At 57.2% G+C, this 24,738-nt stretch overlaps 2 protein-coding genes across 6 annotated transcripts in view; one reads left to right on the top strand and one right to left on the bottom strand.

Annotated features, from left to right (window-relative positions):
- Positions 1-21,821, bottom strand: USP3 (ubiquitin specific peptidase 3). Of its 2 annotated transcripts, none has more exons than XM_077317962.1 (15): positions 21,685-21,821; positions 8,644-8,704; positions 8,341-8,472; positions 6,674-6,757; positions 5,711-5,792; positions 4,946-5,028; positions 4,523-4,636; positions 3,772-3,885; positions 3,495-3,641; positions 2,579-2,685; positions 2,384-2,464; positions 2,159-2,277; positions 1,736-1,849; positions 1,568-1,635; positions 1-412 (listed from the first exon to the last, which is right to left on the bottom strand). In XM_077317962.1, exons 3-15 carry the CDS (start codon positions 8,367-8,369, stop codon positions 244-246), a joined length of 1,311 nt encoding a protein of 436 aa, XP_077174077.1. In that variant the 5' UTR covers positions 8,370-8,472; positions 8,644-8,704; positions 21,685-21,821; the 3' UTR covers positions 1-243. The 2 variants fall into 2 exon arrangements, with proteins under 2 accessions (XP_077174077.1, XP_077174076.1); XM_077317961.1 differs by lacking the exon at positions 21,685-21,821 and adding an exon at positions 16,541-16,742.
- Positions 16,907-24,738, top strand: part of CA12 (carbonic anhydrase 12) — a 27,131-nt gene continuing 19,299 nt past the window's right edge. For 3 of the 4 annotated variants that reach the window (XM_077318002.1, XM_077318003.1, XM_077318005.1), the window contains exon 1: positions 21,874-24,637. In XM_077318002.1, coding sequence (XP_077174117.1) covers positions 24,544-24,637 — 94 coding nt within the window. In that variant the 5' untranslated portion in view covers positions 21,874-24,543. Of the gene's footprint in view, positions 18,549-21,873; positions 24,638-24,738 lie in introns of those variants that run through there. The other variant, XM_077318004.1, reaches the window with a different exon arrangement.

Here is a 24,738-nt window from a genome sequence, read left to right on the forward strand (position 1 = left end):
AACTATATAAAAAAATTTAGTTGAAGCAGCAAGTCATTATCTGCTGAGGGTTCGCCCTCCCCCCCAACCAAGTAAGTAACCCAAAAAAAGTTTGTGTGTGTCCGTGTTGAACAAACAAAGTAGAACTAGAACCCAGGGAAAAGTCTGAAAAGTGCACAATGAAATCAAGAGTCTTGGATCAAGTATCGGTGGAGGCTGGAAATGCTTTGTCCGCCGGACAAGGGCTGCGAGAGGCGGCAGGAGCTACTGGAGTTTCTCGGCTCCCCCTCTGGCCTGCCGGTCCACGTAGAAGAGGATGTAGGCCTTGGCTCTGACCACCGTCTCCTCGTCCGTCAGCGTCACAGTGCTGTCGTTGAAATGGAACCAGCGCCCCTCGTGAGTCGCGTAGGCTGTGTAGTGGCCGGATCCAACCCTGAAAAGGAACGGCGGCAGGCTGAGTGCGCCGGGAGGGGCTCGCTGGGGGTCTCCCGGCCAAGTCCTGCCCACTGGGGCAGCGGAGGCACCAACACAGGTAAGCGGGCAGCAAATAAAGAAACTGAAACGAGTGTCCTTCGTCCTCATTTCGGCATCTGTCCTTGCGTCAACACTCTCTGGGGAATGGGTGATTCCGTTTGGATAAGTTGGACACTTCTAGGCCTCATTCCCAGCTGAATTGCCCACCCCTCCAGTTTAAACTGGCCAAATGGCAATTTGGCCACAACTGAGCCAGTTTAAATGTCCCCCTCGGCCAGGCTTGGCCAGTCCTGCTGATGCCCCCTCCCTGGCCGTGTGAAGAAGCATTCTCTGCTTGCAGATTCTGCTGGCCTCCACTGGCAGCAGGGAATTCCTACCACTGTCAGGAAGGAGGGATTAACACGCCCTCTAGCTGGGAATACTCAGACCACAGGCAGGGAAGAGGCATTGGCAGGACCGGCCAAGCACAGCTGCTGCTGCTGCTGCTTGGCACATCCAGGCAGCTCCTGCCAATGCCTTGGGCCTGGCACAGGCAAGCATTCCCACCTGGCAGGATCGCCAAGCAGCAGTGGTGCCTGGCAGGTGCTGCTAGCTGGCAATGCTCCCTACTGCCCAGGAGGAGGAGGCATTACCTTTTCCCCTGCAGTCTCTGGCAGCTGGGACTGGCAATACCTCCCCCCTGGCAGTGGTCACCACGCCCAGCTGCCAGAGAAAGAGCAGCAGCTGGGCGTGCCCTTAAGTGCCTCTCCCTGCTTCCTCAGACAGCCCCTTCGGCAGTGGGAGGCCCTTAGAGGGCTTGCCAAACGGCTGCCTTCCCTAAGCAGAGTGCCAGCCTGCATCCAAGACAGATGGGGCAGGCAGCACCCCTGTGTGGACTCCTCTGAATCCCAAGCCATCCCCGTCTCTTACCTGTGCCATGCATGCCCACTCCCTCCTCTGGCCCTTCGGCAGGCAGACTCCAGGCCCTTTAGCCGCTGCCGAGGCCCCCTCCCTCTTGCTGCCCTCCCTGTCGACCCCACAGAACCAGAGTCTCACACAAAGTCCTTTTATTAGTCAAGGGCTCCCTGCCGGCAGGGCGGTGGGCCTTCCTGGACTCCGAGCTGGACACACTCACCCTGAGCCATGGTGCACGACAACGGCCGCGAGGTCGTAGAGGCAGTTTTCAGGGCGGCTGTTTTCCGGCTGAGGGCAAAGAGCATCAGAGGAAGTTGAGCGCTATCTCCGCCCCACACAAGAGCCCCCCGTCCCCCCCTGATGCGCACGTGCGCTCTCCACCGAGTACCTCCAGCAAGTAGCATTTCATATCTAGGCCTCTCAGGGGGAACTCCACGTAGGTGTCCACTTTGTTCCTCAGATAGGCGGTCCAATGAAAGCGCTTCAAATGCAAGCACAGCACCTGCCCGAGGAAACACAAGGACCCCCCCCCCTGACTCAGCAAGAGTTTCTGAGGAGAGGGACCCTGCTGCCTGCCTCGGCATCAGGACAGTGACTTCTCTCATGGGGTCAGAGTGCCCCTCCAGGAAATAAAATTCCACACACGCCAACCTCCACCCTTAAAAGGAAAGGCGGGGGAGTCTTGCAAAAGCAACACGGGGAGCTGGTCCCAGGCAGGCTGCAAATGGGCGTGAGCGTGTGAATACACAGCTCAGGGAGTCCGGTGGGCCAGGGCACGTGGCACAAGCTGCTGTGAAAATCCCTCCCTTACCTTTGGTAGCTTCTGAATCCAGAACTTCTTTGTGGATTTCTGCTTCTTTCTGCATTTGTGGCACATGTACAGCTCTGTTTCATCCAGTTCCTCTAAGTCCGTAAAACTACGAAGACAATCTAGGAAAGGGCGCAGGTGGGAGGACCGTGAGACCCACTGTGCTACTCCTTTCCCTCTAACTTCCCCCAGACTGGCCATGCGCAAAACTCCAGCTAGAAAGCCTACCCTGTAATGTGCAGCTTGGTCCATTCTCTTGGCTCTTGTTACGTTTATTTCTGAACTGACTTGGAATATCTAGAGAAAGGTCTAAACAGAGAAGTCAAAATTAATGTCAGACTTAAGAACAAGTTTGTTCAAGTGTTAACAAAAGAAATACCCATCCCAGAAGTTCAACCTGTAAAGGGACCAAAAGAGCCATACCTAGGAATGGGTCGAACTTTCTGGATTCCGTCCCGCAGATTAAGCAGTTGACTTCGTTTTGAAGAATGCCTCCAAAAATGGCCGTGACCACGGTGGAAGCTCCGTTTCTAGCAGGCGAAAGAGGAAGGGCGGCATCAGAGGAGCTCAGGAGCCACCCCCACCCCCCAAAAACACCCAGTGGGGCTTTTCACTGGGCCCTCCTGGAAAGCAGCTGGCTGCCTGAACTGCAGACGGTGGGAAGCCAAACCCACTGAGAACCTGGCAGGGAGCATTTCTCTTCCCTTTGTTCGAGATAAGCCAGGCCGGGATCCGGATAGACTTGAAAAGCTAAGAGTTTCCTCAGTGGCTTTCCGATAGTTTAAATTGGAATTGACCTCCGCTAACTGTGTTATTTACCCAGGACTGAAATTATTGTTTACACGCAAAAAACAGGGAATTAGCAAAAGCCACTTTGATACTTGAATACTCACGATTAAGGTATCACATGTTGTAAGGATATAATAAATATTAGTGGGTTATCTATAATGGTATGTTTATTTCCTACATTAAAGCGCTTTAGAGAATCTAGAAGTAAGAACATTTAAGCATTTGCTAAGGCAGGAACTATTGTTATTTTATATTCTATCGTTATTTTATGTGTGTGTGTGAGCCCTGATTTCCCTGACGAAAATCTTTGTTTTGAAAACAGCTTGTCTATCTGGATCCCAGTTTGGCTCATCCAGACTAAAAGGAAGAAAAACACTTTCAGGCTATGCCAAGATGCTTCCTAGAGCGCCCACAGCTTTGCCTTTCCTGCGTTCTCATCTCAAGGGGGAGGTTGTGGCTGCAGACTCCGAGGCTCTAGTGGCACCCCTAAAGATGGGGGGGGGGAGACGGGACTGCTGCACGCCCAGAAAGAACGCAGGCCGCTCCTTACATGCAGCACCTGCCGCCGGCAGAAAGAGGAGGGTTATCCTGCGAGACGAGGGGGCGGGAGAGGCCGTTGAAGTCTCCCTGGAGCTCTAAGTGCAGGTGGTCCAAGAGGTAACGCATGAACTCGTGGGCGTCTTGCTGCTGGTAGCCCCTGGAGAGAGAACACGGGGATGAGTCCCGTCCCCGACCAGCAGGACACACACGCTCGGCCCCAGGGACTCCTCTCCGTGGAAAGACAGGCAGCAACCTGGGCTGCCCCTCCTTTTCCTCACTGGACTTACCGAAAATTTGGCATGATTTTCCAAACAACATAGAACAAGGACTCCGGGCTGAAGGCCGTCTGGCTTCCCTGCCACAGGGCACAGAGCGTCTTGCGGAACTCTTCCACCAAAGAACTGGGGAGGCAAAGTCAACGTTACTCATTAGGGTGGGGAATCTCCACAAGCCACAACCGATATTCCCAGGGAACGAGGACCCTCTCCGTCCAGCGTGTCTCTGCCCAGAGGCGCATGTGGCCGATGGCCCTGTGGGAAAGAGGGGGATGGACCCCAAGGGCCAGAGGGCTCCTCACACATCCTGAAGGAGGCCTTAACCAAGTCTAACTAGCAAGCCCTTCTTGCCCATTCCCACCATTGCTGCATGAGGCGGGGCAATACGACGCCTACTGAAGCCAGCCTGGGGTCTGCGGGTGACCAGACTGAGCTCTGAGCAGCCCGGGGGGGCGGGGGGGGAATGCGTGACCTGGCCTCTACCACAACTCGGGAGGCTGCCTCGTTCGGTCAGTTACTAACACTGAGGGTGCGGCTGAGTTTTTGTGTGACGTCTCCCCCCCCCCCCAGATACTGGGACTTTGAGATTTTTTTGAACAAGAAATATGGAAGAAAAGGTCCCTCGGTCTCTATGCAAAAATGCCCATATCTGAGCAGATTTCCTTCCCTGTCCTGAGTTTTGCTTGTCCGCCTCTTCCTGGGCCAGCATGAGGACCCCACAGCAGACCCAGAAGCCACCACCCCCCCCCCCCGCCCGACTTACACGCTGTTCTCCCCCTGGCTGCGGGTGTGGTAGGTCCTCCGGCCGGCCGTCTTTCCGTTCCGGAGCTCCACAGCCGGCAACTCTTTGAAGTAGCAGCAGAACTGCTGGATGTTGCTGCAAAAGGAGGAAACAGAAGCATGGAAAACGCAGCAGGCTGGGAAGGAAGCTTGTTGCCTCCCCTACGAGGAGCTTGCTTCAGAACTGCATCTGGCAGTCCCACTGGTCAGATCCAGCAGGGCTCTCCCCTTAAAGACACTGGCTGTCTTCAAGCAGCGGCTGGACAGACTTCCCCTGGGGTGGGACTAGATGGCTCCTTCCCGCTCTAGGATTCCTATATTCTTGTAAGCTTTTGCATATCCGGATGTACACTGTTTAGAAGTCCAGGTCCTCATCTAGCCCAGAGGCCTGACAAGAAAAAGATACCTGAGAGACTGAAGGATTGCGTTCATAAAACACGTATTCCCCAGGTTCCGAAGGCCCGTGGCACACAGGGCGGTGGTGCTCCCCTGCAAAGCAGAAAGGTCCAAGGAATAAGCTCCTGGCATCCCCAGCACAAGCCATCTCCCCCCACCCCTTTTTGAGGACTACTCCTGGCAGGCTTCCAGCCCAAAGCACTAAGTCTCAGAGGAAGCAGCGAGGCCATGCGAGCAAGTCACAGGCCCTTTCGAGCTCTGGCTGTCCTCAGGGGAAAGCCAAGCAGAAATGCAGGGGTGCCCTTCTCCTGCAGGCCCCATTTCTGGAAGCAAAGAACCTCGGAGCTCAGAGTGCGCACAGAAGGGCAGGCAGGGAGAGCGGGGATGGGTTCAAGAGCTGCCCGTGAGCAACATGGCCAAGCAGGAATGAGAGCCTGCGTTTCCCATCCCCGAGCTCCCCCCCCCCCGTAGTGGCACATTTTCTGAGGCTGAACAGAACGGGAGCCAAATATCAAGGCATCCTGACCGAAGCGGTTTAAAGCGGTTGGCGCTGGGTGAAGTAGCCACCCCGTCAGAGGACGCTACGTGACCGGCCTGCTCCAAATGACAGTTCGAATTCTGTGCACCAGGCATGAAAATGTCAGCCAAGGGCCCGGGGGCCCAAGACATTTACGACTTGGAAGCCGGCTCCGTGGATCTGACGGCATTTGCCCCCACGGCGATGGTGCCAGGGCTGCCCCCTCCGTCACCCCGTGAACAATGACGCCGCACTTACATTTATTTTCAGCAATTTGCTCTTTAAAGAGGCGTTTTCCAGAAGTTTTCTTTTCCTATGTCGGTCCGCAGTAAACGCTGAGCTGTAGGGAGGGAATGAAGGGGCTGTTAGAAAGAGATTAAGTAACCCAAAAAGACAGAGTGCGGCCAAAACACCCGAACTGCACGGCCCCCTCTGAGGCAGGGGTCTCGCATGCAAGGCAGACACCCACCGCCCCTTTCAAAGCGGCCACGGTGGCCTTAAAATAGATCTCTCTCTTCCCTGGAGGGCAAGGCTCAGAGCCATCTGGTCATCAGGGAATATCCAAATTAATCTGATTAGGGTTGGCTAGAGCAAGCACCCTGGAGCCCAGGCCCCAATTAGAACCAGAGCTGCACTCGAAAATAACTTGCACTTCTTGACAAAAGGACACCTGAATGATCTACACACACACACATCACTGCTCACACAAATATTTAACTCTCCCCAGCCCTGTAGGCACCCGACATCTGGAACCTCCTCACATGCACACATCAGGGGATTGCAGGGCAGCCCCAGACATTCTGGAGCCAGCCCTGGAGCCATTCTTGGGCAAGAGACGTTAACTCCAGGAAAGCAGTGCAGGGGGAGGTGTGATCCCCTAGAACAGCCGACGGGCAGGGCCTGCTCTTGGGCACACACGAAGAAGCAGACCCCCCTCTCCCCTCCCCGGTCCATCATGGCCAGGGGCGCTCTGTACTCGACTGGCAGCAGCTCTCCAGGGTCCCGGAGCAAGGACTTCCCTTCACCTCCTGCCTGGTCCTGGGGGTGGAACCAGGGGGCTCCTGCCAGCCAAGCAGAGGCCCTCCTCTCAACACCCATAAGTCAAGGAAAGTTTCCTGGTGAAGGGTGCTCCATATGGACCCCCTCCTGGATGTCCCCCTTGTTCCTTTCACAGGCTACGCTGTCCTAGCCCACGGACGGCACTGGAAACCCCGTGCTTACTTTTCCAGGTTCTGCAGGTGTTCTCGGACCTTCTGCACCAGGCCCAGCTTGGTATCGTTGACAACGAAGTCATCACAGCTGTAGCTGCAGCAAAAAGAACACAAAACCGACCATCGGTTGGACGGGGGACAGGCAGCCTGGATCCTCACAGGAGCCACCGAAAGGACTGGGCAGGAGGGGCAACCACCCCCTCATCCTGGCCACGCAGACAGGCCGTGTCTTCGAAGCAGCTTCTAGCCGGGCCAGGGGGCATCCTCCCCAGAGAGACCCAGAAGCCAGGACTGGCAGGCGGGAAAGGCCGGCCCGAGACACAGACGCCCTCCCTGAGCCCTGACACTAAGTGTCCTTCGGGGCTCTGCGAAACCTCCCTCTTCGGACTGGCTTCTCACCACCGCCCGCGCAGTGGCTCTGCTTCCATTCTGATTAAGGCCACACTTTGCTGGGGCCTAGAAAGCGGGTCATGCGAGGACAGACTGTGGAGGCTCATCCTGCAAAGCACAGCGTGGGAGAAGCCCTGAGGCAGGGAGGCCGGAAGAGGGCAGCCTGATGACAGCCTGATGACGAGATGCCGGAGAGAGAACGGGGGGGGGGGGGGGAGCCTGGGATCAGGAGGAGGAAGAGGAGGAGGAGGGCTGGTTTTCACTGCCCAACGGAGTCTCCAAGCGGCTTCCAATCGCCTTCCCTTCCCACGACAGATCCCCTGTGAGGTAGGCAGGGCGGAGAGGACTCTCAGAAAACGGGCCCAGAGTCACCCAGCCGGCTGCAGGTGGAGGAGGAGGAGAGGAGGGGGGTCAGGCCCAGGTCTCCAGAATAGAGGCCACTGCTTTCAAGGGACACACCAGGCTGGCTCGCAAGAAGAGACAGCTGCCCCATCAGCCCCACAGCCGGCTCACTTGCACCCCCATCACCCCTTTGCGGACTGTGGCCACAGCCATGAACGGCTGTGCGGGTGACCCGGCGGTGGTCTGGCTCCCAGTCACCACACTGGCTCTCCTGCCCAGGCAGCCCCTGCCCTCTCCCTCACACAGCAGCTGGTGTTAAGTGACAGTGCTGGAGAAACAAATAATGCAGCCAAAACTGGGGGTGGGGGCATGGGTGTGCATGCAGTGCTGGGCAGCTGTACACGTGCGCTGTGTGCTTATAACGGTGGCGGCAGGACAGGGAAGAGAGTTTGTTACCATAGAATTTCCTCATAATGTGATCGGGGTTGTGTCCATACTTCCGCGTTGGCTAGCCCCGATTTAATCCCATTAGCCCTCCGTTCAAAAACTGAAAACCGGATTTCAGAAGATTCCTTTGATGCAGGGCAAGTGAGGGGGGAAATCAGGTCTGTGCCCAAAGAGCAAACGGAGAGGAAAAACTGGACCCTACGCAGATGCAGATCCGAGCCTAGAGCAGAAGCCATCTAAGTGGGCAAGGATTGGTGGGTGTGTGCTGGGCAAAACTGCCAAAACTTCGCAGTGCAGAAAGCAGGCTGAACAAGACCGACAAAGCTCCTCTTGCTGCTGCTTTCACCTGTCTGGAGCCTCTGACGCAGGGCAGGTTAGAAATACACACACACACAAACACACACAAGCCAGCCAGCTGACACAGCAGGAAGTCCATGGCAAGTTTCCGCGCTGAAGCCTCTCAAAAGCCCCCCCCCCCCGCTAGAAAGACCCACTCACCAGTAAGTGCTGTAGCTGCTGCAGTCCATGCACACCAGATGCTGCACCGTCTCGTGCTTCTCGGATCTCTTGGGGCTGGGCAAAGGGATCTGGGCATCCTCGTAATGCTTCTTTGCGTGGCCGTTCACATACCTGGGCGGGAAGGCACAGGAAGGCGAGTTATGTTCCCACACGAATGCTGCGCAAAAGGATGCCCCGTGTCCTGAAGAGCTGCAGAACGGTTGCATTTGGGCTGCAAGAAGCATGGGGAGGGCCCCCCTCCCCCCCCAGCATTCAATGTGTTCACAATCGGACAACACCCACCTTCCACAGTGGACACCCGAGCAAGTCAGGCAGACCCACGGACTCTTGTTAGACCGGCACACTGTGGCAGGGAGAAAAGCAGACGAGACGTTTGGTTAGACGGGGTCAGGGCTGCATCGGCAAGTCTCCCTTCTGAACCGACGCACACCTCGTTGCGGGTCAACAGTTATAGAAAACACAAACATTTGTCACAAAGCGTTTGCAGCACCACTGCTCCAACAGGCTAAAACTAGCGACAGACTGATGTTGAACCAGCAAAGGAGGAAAATAGGTGTTTTGCTTCTTTCGTGGCCCCAGGGACATTCGGGTTCAAGGTGGTGGTGCCCCTGTCCACCCCGTTCCACACCCTCTGCCCGGTAATGTGACAAGTTTCCCTGTGTTCGGCCGGAGTCTAAATGCAGCCGCAGTTTAGGTTAGCTGTATTTTTAGAACGGCCTCAAGTATTTTCACATGTTTTCAAATAGGAGAAATGCGTCCCAGTTTGCGAGGCCACAAAAATCCTGCAACGCATCATAAACGCGCTTTCCGTCTACGCTCTGCTCGCTTGGGAGTGTGGGTAAGAGGGTGGAGGGCAGAGCTGTTGACACGTTAAGAACTGGAAGCAGGGCAGCAGACCGAGGCCTCAGCGCTCCTCGGGACAGAACATTTCCTGACTGCCCCTCAAGAGGGAAACAGGGCAGCCCATTAGCAGAACATTTGGAGATCAAGGGTGGATGGAGATTCTCACCATCTGACTGTGGTTTACAGAGAAGCCTAAAGCGGTGGGGGAGGCACATCAAGACTGCAAATGCAATGCCTCGCAATGTGCAGAACATCAGGAGAGCCCTGCTGGATCAGGCCAGGGAAGCAATACTGAGAGGACACAACAGGGCTTCACAGTAAGCCACACACAGCAGTACAGACCACAGTCCCGTAGCAGAGTGGAGATTCGAACGCGGGTCCCCTCTTCCCACTGGAACATAAGGAGCCATTGCAACTAGCCTGACTAGTTACATCCCTCTCTAACAGCTGCTCCTCCCACCAGGCCCCAGGGCTTGCTGTCCCTTCCCCCTAAGCATTTAGCACACAAAATACAACCTGGAGTCCAGCCAAGAGCCTGGGGGCAGAGGCCCGAAGGCAGGGCGAGGTCAGCCGGGCTTACCAGACAGAAGCCGCCCTCCCAAGGGCCCGTCAGACGCACTCAAGAGAATCAGAAGTCTCTCCTAAGAACGCAGGCGCTAACAGGATCGGCATCAACAGCAGCAGCCTCTACGTTTAGGGGGCTCTCACAAGGTCAGAACATACAGAGACACCTTTTGAGGGCTTCTCGAAAAAGAACGCCGAGGCGGTCTTCGGTCTACTCCACACTAGACTGGGGCCAATTATCAGGCTCCCAAGTACACGCCTGCCCCAGAAATATCTGGTTTCCCTCCGCAGCTGAGATGCCTATCCACAGGCCCTGGCTGAGCAGCCGTCAAAAAAAGAACAGGAAAGCTCCTTTGCATTTGCAGGGGAAGAACGGGAACCCCACGCCCCACCCTGGCGCTCCACTGCCGATTTAAACACCTCAGGGAGGGCGGAGCGATATTTGGTCTCCCACGAACGTCCTCCAGGAGGCAGCCCTCCCTGCTTGTGTGTGAGGCTGCTGCTCTGCTGCTGCCAGGCTGAGGCAGGGTGCCCGAGCACTCCGAATGTGCCTCTCCGGTCAGGGAGGGCTGGCGCACTTTCCAAGGGCCGTGCGGAGGGCCACGCTTGGAATCAGCCGCGGGATGCGCCAAGCAGGCAAAAGGCCAGCTTTGCCTGACTCAAGCTACAAGTTGATGCAGGATAAAATTTCCAGACAGATATTATCTTTTCACAGCTCTAAAATAACATGGCGGCCAGGAAGCAGAGCTCCCAGGCCAGCCCTCACCGGCCAGCCGCTCTCTCTTGCCGCTTCGGCCCACGGAGCGATTCTGGCCTCCCTCCCGGAAGGGGAGCCGAAACGCTCGGGCGGCTCGGCCAGGAGAGGCACGAGAAGCATTAAAGGATTAGCCCAAGCTCTTCCATCGGGAAAAGGAAGCAAGCGGACATTTACCCATCTTTATCAAGCGAAGCGGCCTCTGCAGAACTGAAAGGCACTGCAGCCGTGGTCCTGTGGAGGCTTCTGCTCTCAGGAACCACCCGAGGTCCCTCCATCCAACCACCACTCGATGGGACCACCAAGATCTGCTCCAGGCACAAAGTCCTGAGGACCCACCGCAGACCTGGGCTGCCCCTTGCTAGGCTACCCTGCGCTCAAATTATCTGGAAACGGGGGGCCAGTACGGGCGGCTCTCTCTGCTACCCGGTTCCTCCCGGACTATGGGAGGGGCTGGGAAGGCAAGCGGCCTTCCTAAAGAAAAAGCCACAGCCACCTTCGCCGTCCGTTCGTGCCGAACAGAAAAGCTGATTCATACAGGTAATTAATTCAACAACCTGTGCACAGGTGAAACTTAAGTGACCAGAACAGTTAGTTCTCAGGGTGTGCTGAACCCGCCTGCAGGTGAATCCAACACCCTGTCTTGCAGCATCACAAACCAGTTAATCGAGGGCCGGGCCCGTCCGGGCCTGACAAAGAGTGCACGCACACGAAAGCCTAGACCTGGAACAAAACTTTGCTGCTCTTCAAGGTGCCAGAGGACGACTCGTGTGCCAGGATGGTTCTAACACGAGGACAGCGGGCCATTTCCCAAGCACAGGCCGTGGCAACCTGTGAGCTGCCCTCTCTGGCCGGCCGGCCGTCGACTGGGTCAGGACTCAACGGCTGCCTCTGGCTGACGGCTTCGTGTCCGGAAAGGGGAGGTGAAGGTGTTCATGGCACGGAGGAAAAACATCACCGGCTTCAAGTGGCAGGAGGGCCCCTCCACAATACTGGCAACCTTTGTGCCATCTGTGCCCACGAGGAGGCATGGCCTACGTACCATCTTTGCCTTCCCTCACGCTCCAGCCCATCATGTTAAGGCGGATTTTGCGAGGACACGACGAAGCCTTCCAGCCGCCTGAGCCTCCTCAGCAGCCCACGGTGGCCGGCCTCAAATCCTGACTCTTGGCTGAGCTTTCCCTGCCAGCAATGCTGCTGCTGCTGCTGAGAGGAGGAGTTAAGGTGGGAAGGGAACACGGCTTTGATGCATCCTGAGCCGAGGACGTTACTGCAAGATGCTCCCTCCAATCCCACGCGGGAAGGAGGCTGTTTGGCGGGGCTTTCCGGAGTTACATAAGGGGAGTCTTGCTGTTTTATGGAGGCCAGTTCATAGCTCTCTCTGCAGCAGCACAGGGCCGTGAGCGAGCTGCTGGGAAAACTCCACATCTGCACAACTGGAAGGGCGAGTGGAACTGGGTGCAAAATGCTGTATGGATTCAGTGGCACCAGGCCGGCCCAGTCCACGCAGCACACACAGACCCTGCGACAACATGGCCTTTCACAGGGCCACGTACGTGACAAAGGGGCGCTGCAAAACAGTAAAAGGCTTTTACGGCTCTGCTCAGGCTCCCGTCCAACGGCAAAACAGGCAGGATAATTACTCCGGAGCCTTTGATAATTGTGCAGAACGAGGGCAGCCGCGTGGCTAAATGAATCTTAGCCCGTGATACGCGTTTTAATAGACTGAATATGGCTATGGAGGAAAGGCTTCCATGAAAGACTGCTTTGCTACTAGATACCCTGTGGACGTGGCACAGCGGACGCGATCTCAGAAGGAACACCGGGCCCTGCAATGAGGGGGGGGGGGGATACAGGCTCCCCAGATGGTGCTTGCTCTCTTCCATGTAAACATTCAATGCAAGTAACTTTTGGATTTCATGTGGGGAAACGAGCTGAGAACGGCTGCCTTAGACCCAAGCCCTACAGAGGACCTTCCAATAATCACTGGCTTCATAAATTCAAGTTTTCAGTGGCGACGTGTGCTTTATGAAAGCTGCAAGTCTATTTTCTTCCTGCGATATGCAAAAGAACCCCAGGTTCCACAGGATTTTGCATGCCCAGGGGAACCATCAGGTACGCAGAGGAATATGTACTTTCCCTGCAGGCCCTCTGACAGCAGGAACGTTTTCCAAAAAGCGATGTCTCTGTCTGCATGCGGTCAGAATAGATGGAGACGGTTCTTTGTTCAGGGCGGTTGCTAAGGCAAGCCAGATGGCATCTGAACGCTCGTTCATTTATTAAAATATTTATACCTCGCCTTTTCTCCTTGGCGGAGGGCGGGTTCTTCCTCTTTCAAGGAACAATGCGGGGTGAATTTGGCGTCACTCGGGTTGTTTTAGAAACCATCGCAGCAAAAGTCCCCTTTGTGACCTGCAGATAACACTGCTGCGGCCGCGGGCAGGAGATGGTGAGCAGACGGACTGGGACAAGGAGGAGACGCTGGGAATACTGGGCTGGGGAGGCCTATTCTCAACTGGGAAGAGTGGGAAAGGGGCAGTGAACAGGGGGACGGGGAAGTAAATAAAGGAACGTGGAGATGGGAGGGCCCCAAAGGAAGCCACGGCCCCCCATTCGCAAGACTGCTGACGCTAGGGCATCTTGGAGGACATCGATTCACAGGGTCACCCTTAGCACACTAATAATGCTGTATCCCAAGAGTCAGGTCAGCCCCTTCTCCCTTTATTGGGGAGCCAGCGTGGCACAGTGGTTGAACTGCAGCGGTTGTCCATCCCTGCCCAATGTGGAATGAGGCAGGCCACAGTGGAAGAGGAGCACCTCTCCCGCCGCCTGAAGGGTCACTGCAGCCGGAAAAGGATGAACCCAAAGCTCTCTGCTCTCCAAATCAGCCTCAAGGCCATCGGGCACTTCCCTACAAACAGAAGGTGGACAGCTGGCAGCTTCTCCTATGAGGTGTCCTTTTTTGAGTTTATTATCGATTAAAATATTCCGCATTTTCTTGTGGCTCACTGACCATAACTGAAAGCATCACAACTGAGAAACCAACAAAAATAAAGCCCCATTTGTCTAACCCAAAACATGAAATCTACCTGATATTTGTGACTTACAGCCGTTGTTGTTGCAACTGATTTATCAACAATGTAGATTTGCAACTGTCTAAGGCCCAGCAACTGATCAAATACATTTCTTCTGGTCTTGTTATGACACAAAGAGCCAGGGAACTCTCTCTCCTTTCAAGCCCCACACATTCAGATACTGCAAAGGAATTTGAGAGGGGGGAACGGCAGCCCCCCCCCCCCAGGAATGCAAGAGAGATCAGGTACGGTGTTTGGTACCAACACAGGTGTGCAGAATACAACGCAGAAGGCACAGTTGCAACGTTAGCAGAAAGCTCCCAAGTGGTGGTGGAGTTTCCAGAAAGTGCCACCAGTTTGGAACACAACTGTTAAGTTGTGAACTGGAGTGCACTGAAGGAACTGTACTGCTGCAAAATAGCAAGATCTCTGTCAGAAGGAAATCTCTCTCTTTCTCAAGGTTGCCAGCCAAACGAATCTCAGAAGGCAGGGACCCCCATAAGCAGGGACCCCCCCCCTCCATCATCTACTCTGGACTCAGAAACAAACTGGGAGTTCTAAGGGTGGGCCAACACCTTAATCAACATCCAGGCTGCAGTATTCTGTGCCCAGTGATGCTCCCCAGCCCCACGTAGACGCCAGTCGAGACACGACCAGGGCATGCCGCTCAGCGGCCAGCTCTCCTCTGTCCAGGAAACGCCGCAGCCGGCTAACCAGTCGAAACTGGTCCTAGGCACTCCAAACCACAGCTGCCCCCTGCTGGCCCAGCAGGAGCCCCCCCCCCCCCCCGCAACAGGCCTGTTTCTTCAAGGTGAGTGAACCCCCACCCAGAGGGTGCCCGGGGCATGCATTGAGAATCTGCAAAGCTCCAGGAACATTTGGCCCTCTGCTCTGAGTTGGGCCCTTTTATCTTCCTGCCATTGGGGAGGAGGTGGAGCCCTCGTGCCACATGATCACGCCCGACACTCTTGTTTTCCTTCGATAACCCTGAACTGGTAGGCCCGCCTCTCACCGGCTAGGTTTGTAAACACAGCAGAGGGGGGAAAAGGTGCGATCGCTGGCAGCATTCTTAGCTCTCCCCCAATATCACATTGGGAAATAAATTCCCCCTTAACAGTATAGGTTTTATAGAGTAAAATAACTGGTTTCCCCGAAAGCCGCTGTAGCCCCCACCACGCCTTCGCTCCAGGACTCCTTGCTCAAAGACAAAGCTCCATGCTTAGGAGAAGCCATGTTGCCTCCTCCGCTGAAGGAACCCTCCGGAAACCCCAGCAAGCCAGCCCCCCCCCCTGCCCTCCCAGGGAATCCAACCCACATGCCATAGAATTGCAAATCTCCCATTAAGGGAGGAAGGGATGGGGCCAGACACACAGCCAGCCTGCCAGCTCAAAAGAAGGGCTTAAGGGGGGCTGTTGGCAGGCCCAGAGGAAGCTACAGAAGCGCCGTGTGAGAAACAGAACTCTGTCTTGCCACACGACACGGCTGATTTACTTCCGCATGAAACGGCACCAGCCCCCAAGGCCCCAGCGGCTCTGGCCCCACCACAGCCCTGAAGCCCTCACACGAGCTTGCTGCATGTTTATTTCCGGTATTAAATCGACAAAAAGCCCGACGAGGAGATTTCCATGTCTGTCCCACAACACAGATCTTAACTGTGTAAATATTGATTTAGGCAGCTGGCACACAGCGGGATCGCGTTACCCAACATTTCCTGCCGGGACTCTTTTCGGATAGGCTCATTGCATCACAGCCTCCCTCCAGCGTGTTCTGTCCCCACACACCCAGTGCGGCCTGAGAGACGCAGAGACCAGAGATGCGCCTAACCTGGTTCAACACGCAGGACCCCTTAATCCTCCTTTCTGGCGGCCGGTTTCGGTCACTGCCGCTCCCCCCCCCCCCCCAGGGACAAAGCAGCCAGGAAGAAAGATTCGGGCGGCATTCTTCCCTGGATGGAGGCACAGGCTGCTTGCCCTCTTTCTCCTCCTCCTCCTCCTCCTCCTCGGGAGAGGCACATGGTCGGGATCAAGGCAGCTAGATTTCCTTCTCTCCCTCAAACAGACAAAGCTCTGTGGAACCCGGCAGGCCCCGGCTTCCCACAGTGGGGCGCGGGAGAGAAAGGGGCCCGGGAAACAGAGCATTCTGCCCCATGTGTCCAACAGTGGGGAAATTCACAGCACTCCCCCGCCCCCCCACATCCTCAACCAAGGGAATTTTTATTCTTCACAAGGCAGAGAAAATCTGCCTGGGAAGGGAAATCACAACCAGCTCCTTCTCTTAAGCACCTTGTCCTGCTTCCCCACCTTTTCTGCACAGTCACTGGCCAAGCAGAGCTGAGTTGGAGGGGGGGGGGGCTGGGGGCGAAAGAATAAACCATCAAACAACCTTGGAATTTGGGGTGAAAACTTGCAGGGGGCAGAACGAACCAGGAATCCTGCGGCACCTGCAAGTCTCATGAAATCATGTCCCATTAGGTAGATTAGCTAAGGTGACGGCGGGCAGCCTCTGGAGACCCAACAACAGAAATGCACCAGGCGGCCTTTCTCCCCCCCCCCCCCCAATAAGGTTTCCCCTTCTCTTTGCAGAGCCTGCATCTCATGCCCGACCTGACTGGCTCCCCCCACCCCCCGCCGACAAAAGACCCCCCGTCAAGTTCTGCATCAGCAGGGATGCCCCGACCCCCCCCACTCCCCCCACTCCCCAGGAGACACGCGGCAGGGGGGCCCGGGCAGCCCCCCCTGCAGGAGGGAAGGGAAGGGGCCCCCCATGGGCCCTGCGGGGGAGAAGGGGGGGTCCAAAGGGAGGGAAGAGACCCGGGCTGCGGTTAATTCTTGCACAAGGAGGGGGGGGGGGCGGGGGGAGGGGGCGGGGCTTCCCGTAAGAGGCGGGGGGAGGGGCACAACGCAGGGGGCGCCGGGCAGCCCCTCCCCCTCCCCCCCCCACTCACCGCTGCAGCACCAGGAGGAGGGCGACCCCTGGGGGAAGGGGGCCGAGTCGGGGGCGATGCAGACGCTGGCGCCCAGGTGGGGGCACTCCATGGCGGCGGCGGCGGCGGCGTGAGGCGAGGCGAGGCGAGGCCGGGGCTGACTGAGGCAAGCGCGGCCCTGGCGGGGGAGACGGGCGCGCGCCGGCGTCGCGCGCGCGCGGTGGACGGCGTCGCTGCGCCTGCGCGGGCCGGCCCGCGCAGGCGCAGCGACGCCGCCCTCCTCCTGCGCGCGTGCGCTCCGTCTGCCCAGCTCGCTTCCTATTGGCGCTTGGCGACGCCTCTCCCGACGATCCGCTCTCCGGGTTTTGCGAGGGCTCCGGAGTTTCGGCCTCGCGGCCAGGAGGAGGAGGAGGAGGAGGAGGAGGAGGCGGCGGCGCTGCGGGCTTCCGAACGACGGCCGGTGGCCAAGCACCAGGGGAGGCCGGGAGTTCTCCCGGGGGAGGGGGCAGACAGTCGCGCGACGCGTTTGGGATGGATGCAGTAGGAATGCCATGCTCCCGGGCACGGCCGGAGTCCTCCTGGATTTGCAACTGACTCCAGGAATCCGGAGATCTGCGGTACCCAGTTCTCGCTGAACTCTCTCTTAAAATCCCCAGGAGTGCTGCAGGCCAGGGGTTGGGTTCCCAACCTCCAGGTACGGCCTGGAATTTTTACACTCCCCAAACTTGGGTTGCGCCCTTGCTGCGCCCGCTCTTCGCAAGTGTCGCGACCCCGGAATTGGCAACTGGCCGAGCCAAAGGCGAGCTTTGCGACGGCCTGATGGGAACCGGAAGCGCGGGGCCGCTCGGTCCCTGCAGCCGCTATGGGGGAGGCCCTCCCCGGGAGCGCGACGTCACCGAGGGAGTCCCGCTCCCTGGCGCCCCCTGCCGGGGATCCCGCGCACGGCCTCAGCCCTTGGGCCCGCCTCCGACTCCCCACCCGCACGTATTAGGGGGGCGAAGATGCGTGCATCAGAACTGCTTCGGACCCACCAGAACAGACCCAGGGCTCTCTGCTGCCTGCAAAACAGCGTCCTGCCAGGAGATCTCCAGGCCACACCTGGAGGAGGTCCACCCTGCCCAGGCCTTCCTTTCCAGTGCCCGGTAGAATCCGATACAGCCGTGTGGGAACGGAAAGGATGTTCGATTAGGGAGATCTGGATTCATAAGCTCACAAGAGAAGCCACGTCACACAGAGGCCAAAACCCAGGGGCCACCAGGAGGAGCCCCAGAAGCCTTCCCGCTCTTAGCCCCCCAAGCACCAAGACAGAGCATCCCTGCCCCAGGCATGAGAGCAGAAGAGAAGCCCTGCGGGGTCAGGCCATGGGCCCCTCCAGTCCCATACTCTGTGCCACACAGGGGCCAAAGCCCAGGGGCCACCAAGAGGTCCGCCAGCAGAGCCAGAACTCCAGAGGCCCTCCCCCTGCGGGCCCCCAAGCTTCAAGAATGCCAAACATCCCCATCCTAGACCTCAGGGAAGCCCTGCTGAATGAGGCCAAGGGCCCCTCCCGCCCAACCCCCTCGAGTCCAGTAGTGGTCAGATCCCAGATCCCTTCCAGAGGGCCACCAGCAAGACCCCCCCCCCCCCCCGCCGAAGAAGACAGAGCCCCTTTTGACTCCTGGTATTTCCATTGCTGAACACCAGAGGGCCCTGCAGACAGCGCGTTCCCACGGTGGAAAGGCATCTGTGCTTTGTTGGACTTTTTCTAATGAACAATTCTCCTCCTCCTCCTGGACTAGGGAGCCGCCTAGGCAAAGCCGGAGGGCCTCCACCCGGACGTCCAAGAATGGCAGACCCTCCGCTGCTTATCCGGCCGCCCCACGGTCTCAGGAGATTCCTCCTGTCTTTCCGCTTCAACACTTCCGGGATAAGGAGACCGGCCGTGATTGTGCCAATAGGGGCGGAGAGAGCAGCACACAGGCTGCCAGTTCTGGCCGGGTCGAGGTCAAGGTCCCGGTTCTGACCATAAGCTGACCAGCTTTCAACACTGGTAAAGCGGGACACCTTTGACTGGGGGGGGGGGTCTTGATTAAAAATTTGGTCTAACAAAAATTTTCATAGAACGCATAAATAGTATTGTAATATATATATTTTAATTTCAACATAAGTACAATTTGCCAGGTGCCCCCGGATGTGCCTCCAACAGTGGGGCAATCTGGCCACCTTAAGCTCTCACAGTTCCGCAGGGCCTGCAAAACGGGGCTCTTCCGCCAGGCCTTTGGTCGAGGTCCGTCCTGGTGCTGGAACCGACAGCTTGGTCTGGAGATCGGTTGTCGTGCTGGGGGAACTCCAGCCTCCACCTTGAGGCTGGCAGCCCTAGAGTATCACCTCCGTATGTCTTCCTAGGCCTTTTCCGTGGGGCAGCACTGGCTAAATGGGGTGGGGGGGGGTGGCTGGACGGGCGCGAGGGTTTCATGCGCTTAATTACACTGCCGAGCGAGCGTCTTTCTAAGCAGGCCTGTCTGGGGCGCAGCTGGAGACACCCTCTGCCACTTTTCCTCTGCACTAAACAGGCCCAGCTGTTGCCAAAATACTCTCCCGTCTCTGCGGCTATTTCTGCCCCGGGTGTTTCTCGTAAACCACGGAGGCGGCCGGCCCGGGCCACGCTCAGGCCGGGCTTTGTTTAACCGACTCCGCAGCCGGCTCTTCCCCGGCCCGGGCCGGAAACATTTGGCAGAGCCGCTTCTCAAACAGGCCTGCGCCGAGCTGAGGCCTGTGGGCCAAGGGCAGTGCCCTCGCCCGCCGTTCCCCAGCGCCCCTTCGCGTGGCACGCAAGACAACCCTCTGCCCATGTCGGAGGCGGAAAAGAGCCCCAGACACACTCAGAGGTACCGAGGGCAGATTCTGGCCAAGCCCAGGCTCTGACACAGAGAGTGACCAAGAGGTGGGACCCCCTGCCGGAGGAGGCCGTAGTGGTGGCGGCAGGAACAAGCGGCTTCCGAAGGAGGTTGGGCAGAGCAGTGGCTCCCAGCCAGGGTGACTGAAGGGAACCTCCATGTTCAGAGGCAGTCAGCCTCTGAAACCCAGAGCCAGGAGGCAACCCCTGGGGAAGGCCTCGGCCTCTCTGGAAGAACTGGTTGGCCACTCTCTGAGAAGACGGGATGCCGGAGTAGGTGGACCTTCGGTGGTCTGATCTGAGCCAGCAGGGCTCTCCTGGTGTCCTTATGCCAAGCGACTGCAAGGGGACAGTCTGTGCCGTGGTCCTCTTCCCGAAATGCGCTGCTAGAGCTGCCAACTTGGTTCAGCCTGCCTGCCCTGGACCCCCAGGCCCCGAGTGCTGACCCAGGTAGCTCTCCCCTCGCAGCCCTGGCCACGGTGCCAGGAGTAAAAACAAGGCCAGGCAGAGTCTCAGAGACGTCGGCCGGGATCTATTTTAGAAGGCTGTGTTTAGTTGTGCAGTGGCAGCTCCAGACAAGCGGAGGTATTTCTGGGTTTTGTTTTCTGCTGTTCCAAGCAGAGGTATGTCTGGATTTGGCTTTGCATTTGTTTTGTTCGTAGCGCCACGATCCAGAGAAAGATGATGGCTATTTGGTTATTTATCCTCTGCCTTGCTGGCTGAGATTCAAGGTGGGCGAGCTGCACGCACCAGGAGAGGACCCTCAAAGGACCATAAGCCCACCGGCTGTTGAGATGTTCGTTTCCCAAGATGGTCAGATCTTAGCAGCTACGGTTAGTTCATGGAGGCCAAGGCTGCTGTACGGAGGCCGATTCTGTCCGTCTCTTGCCTTTAAAACCCCTTTTTTTGTTGGTGGCAGAGGGGTCACCATGAGCGTACAAAGCAGAAAGGCTGCAGGACTGGAGTGTTCCTGCCACAAAATCTGTCTCCCAGGAGAAAAGGGCTGCTTTGGAGACCGAGGTCCCTGTCCCGTCCCCCCCCCCCCCGGCTCCACCTTAGCACTTTGAGGCTTCCCACCCTGGCATCCCTCTGCTCCTCCATCCAGGGGGGGTGGGGGGGCTATGGCTGCACTGGAGCAGGCGGGCTCCGACCAGAGAGGAGGCCTCGTGATTATGGAGGCAGTTATTTAAGGGAGCTGCGGGGTGACAGCAGGACACCTTGGCGGGTCCTCTCTGGCCTCACCTCAACCCCCCTTCTCGACGAGACAAGTGGCCTTCCCCTCGTACACAGACAAAGCCAATGTGGTGATTTCACCCAGGCATCCCTATGATTTCCTTTCTATACTAAGCCCAGCTGGGAGCACCAGGCCAGGAACAGATCCAAGTTCCAGCTCACAAGCTGTGGAAAAGCCAGTCCTAGGCCCCAAGATCACCTTTGCGGCATGCAGAACGTGGCTTCCTCAAAGACCAACAACTGGGTTGCAAAGTCGGAGTCAGAGTGGAGACAGGGGAAGCGTAGATCCGAGGCAGGAGGGGTGCGGACCAAGAAAGGTGCCAGGGAGCACAGAAAACAACACAGGAGCAAAATATTGGCATCTGTCATAAGACAAGAATCTTATTTCCCCCATCTAGCAAGACAGAGAGACCTAAATATATTCTCCAAATAACTGCAGCTAGTGCAGAATTAGAGAAATTCCACTGCAGCCCATTCCACTGCTGAATGACTCCAATTTGAGGCCAGCGGCTCCCTACAGACCGACAAGCTTCTGTGGGCCTGGCCTGGGTCTATGACTTGGGAGACGTTGTTTCCTAAGGAGCCCTCAGTTCTCCCTCCTGCTTTGCTGGACCACTCCCCACCCGCCAGGCAGGCTCTTGGCTCATCTTTAGAGCAGAAACACAATAAGACCCACTTTGGGCTACATCTCTGTGTTCACTGCAAACACCGGACTGGCCACATCCAGCTCAGCTTGTGCAGTCAGAAAATGCTCTTCTCCTCGCCGCTTCGGCACCAGGGAGGGACGAGGCCGTCAGGCGGATGGAGAACTCGTTCACCCCGGTGGGGGGGGGGGGGCTGGCTCCGAGGGGGCCGTACCGTCTGCTCATCGGATCATTTTAAAAAGTCCTTCAGGTCAAGGGAGAACCTCACACTTAATTATAAAAGTCTGGACCAGCCAATGGTTCATTACAGCGGTGAGCTGCCTTTCTCTCTATGGATATATCCCAAACACTACGAGGCTTGTAACAGGTCTCTCAAAGAATCTTTGGGCATTTAATGTGGGAAGGAGGCTCACCTTTCCTGACTCCGATCTGAGTCCAGCAGAGCCTTAGAAAGCATCAAGAGTTCAAGGGTCAGCCGACCAAAGCTGCCTCCGTCAGATACCCCGAAAATCTTGCAGGCCTCTACGGTGTCACTGAACTTGACTGCGGCTGTCCTAATGTGGCTCCCGTCCGGGAGAATAATTCTCCAGCGTCCCTTGCAGGGATGAAATCAGTTCAGGCCTGGAGAGGAGAGAACCTTGTTTTTATCTCCAGACAGACCAGGCTGAAAAAAAAACAAGTTCTGGAAGAATGGGAGCCCCAGAAGCGCTACCACCAATGCACTTGGCCGCCCATGGGGTTGGATGCTTTGTTTACTTTTTAAAAACTTTTCCTATCGCAGCACTGCTTCAGAAAGACGGCTGTGGCTTGTATGGAGGATCAAAATTCAGAACAAGACCGATAGCAACATTAGAAGGCGTTATAAAATACCCTGGGCTAGAAGATTCCTGACCGAACGCCAGGCTGCAAGGAGAGGAGCGGCAAAAAGGGCAGGGTGAAAAAGGCAAGAGGCCAAGGGGTGGATCTGATCAAACGCCGTCCCAGGGGAGACGTTAGCATTAACGGACTTGCAGCCTGTGATCAACTCCAATTACGGCAAGCCACAAGGGCAGGGGGGACCCAGGCCAAAGGGGCAAGCAGAGGGAGAGTCATCCGACGTGACCTGAGCAGGCAGGCCGGGCTGGGAGCTTCTACAACGCCACACAACACAACACCACACAACGCAACCTAACAGACTGTTTCCCGCCAATGCTTTTTCAAAAACGGGGTTCTGAATTGGGGCGGTGGAGATGGGGAATGGTTTTCCCTCTCCCAGAACAGACTCCGGATCTCCCAGAAGGGTTACCAACTTTGGGTTCAGAAATACCTGGAGATTTGGGGGTGCAGCCAAAGAGGAGTTTAGGAAGCAGGGGAAATCGGGTAGGGTATGAGGCCATACCGTCCACCTTCCATTTCCTGCAAGAGAAAGTAGAATGAATGTTTTAGATAAAGGAATAGTAACAAGCAGTCTCTGGAATCTGGACAGGAGTTGACATTCTGGGAGATCTCAAGCCCACACCTGGAGGCTGGCAACCCCCACTCCAGGATTTGGTGGCGTGACCTTTGCAGCCCACCAAACGGAGGCCCCTTCACACACCTCCACCCCCACCCCTGACTACTTCTGAGCTTCTGGGGGCCTCTGCATGGCTCCTTTGCCTCTCGTGATTGATTCCTTATTGGTTTTATAGACTGCCCCTCCCCACAAGCAGCCTCGGGGCAGTTCACATCACTCGTTGCACAGACACTTGTGCCATAAGGGCCACAGATACAGCAACTACAAAAGGTGAACTCTGGGGCTCTGATTCCCCCTCGGGTTCACCGTTCAGTGGAGCGGCCGGAATACCCTGGAGACGAATGGAGGGAGGTCCTGCCAGACTCACCTGAACACGTGAAGCCACCTTACACTGGATCAGACCCTCGGTCAATTAATTATCTTCTCAGGTGGGCAGGGGCTCCCCAGGTCTCAGGCAGAGAAGGTCTTTCCCTTCCACACCTGCCTGGTCCTTTAACTGGGGATGCCGGGGATTGAACCTGGGACCTTCTGCCTGCCAAGCAGAGGCTCTGCCCCTGAGCCAGGGTCCCAGATCAAGGCCTTCCCCATCCCCTCCTGCCTGGTCCTTTAACTGGAGATGTCGGGGATTGAACCGGGGACCTCCTGCCTGCCAAGCAGAGGCTCTGCCCCTGAGCCAGGGTCCCAGATCAAGGCCTTCCCCATCCCCTCCTGCCTGGTCCTTTAACTGGAGATGCCGGGGATTGAACCGGGGACCTTCTGCCTGCCAAGCAGAGGCTCTGCCCCTGAGCCAGGGTCCCAGATCAAGACCTTTCCCTTCCCCTCCTGCCTGGTCCTTTAACTGGGGATGCCGGGGATTGAACCTGGGACCTTCTGCCTGCCAAGCAGAGGCTCTGCCCCTGAGCCAGCGTCCCAGATCAAGGCCTTTCCCATCCCCTCCTGCCTGGTCCTTTAACTGGAGCTGCCGGGGATTGAACCTGGGCCCTTCTGCCTGCCAAGCAGAGGCTCTGCCCCTGAGCCAGGGTCCCAGATCAAGGCCTTCCCCATCCCCTCCTGCCTGGTCCTTTAACTGGGGATGCTGGGGATTGAACCTGGGACCTTCTGCAGGCCAAGCAGAGGCTCTGCCCCTGAGCCAGGGTCCCAGGTCAAGGTCTTGCCCATCCCCTCCTGCCTGGTCCTTTCCACTGGAGATTCCATGCCTCTGGAGAGCAATTTAAGGTGCCTCTGTAGTTGAAGTTGGGGTGTGTTTCTAGGCCCCACCAGGAGGTTGGCAACCCTGGGGGATCAGGGGGGTTCTGCTGTATTCCTCTCCCAGCCTCAGGGCTTGGATTGGTGCCCATTCCACAGCAGCTGGGAACTGTAAGCACAAGAACAACCCCATGCTCGGTTCTGGAACGCTCACCTGCAGATGAAATGTTTCCTGCAATGCCGCTCGTACACCCACGCCCCCCTGCAAGAGGCGGGAGGGGGGCAGAGTTTGGAACTCCCCACCCTCTGCCCCCCATGCGTGCGTGCAGGCAGTCCCTGGGAGACGCGTGTCGTGTTTCGCAAGGGTTTCCATTTCCAGATCGAAGGATAAGTGCCCAGGTCCGGCCAGCCGATGGGAGCGGGGAGGCAGGTCCTTGGCTGACTTAATCGCTTTGGGGAGGCACAGGCTGCCAGAGCAGAGTGGGAAGCCGGCCGTTCCTCAGCCTGCCCTGGGCCACTTGCTCCAAGGGAAGCACCGCTGCCGGCCACCCGCCTGTCCAGGACAGCCTTGCGTGAACCAGGGAGAAAGCTGAAGATGCCGCCTCAAGGACCCAGCATGGCCCCTGCTGCCCTGCTGCTCACACTCCTCTCCTGCTGGGCTTGCCTTTCCCAACAAGCACCTGTGAACGGTAAGGAGCCTTCCCTCAAGTCTCGCCTCTGCAACGCAGGCATGCCGCCCCCGACCTCTCCCCAGCACACCTGCTTGTGGCGCACGGGGGACTTTGCAGGC

This window comes from Paroedura picta, chromosome 18 (assembly GCF_049243985.1).
Source record: "Paroedura picta isolate Pp20150507F chromosome 18, Ppicta_v3.0, whole genome shotgun sequence".
Lineage (NCBI taxonomy): Eukaryota > Metazoa > Chordata > Lepidosauria > Squamata > Gekkonidae > Paroedura > Paroedura picta.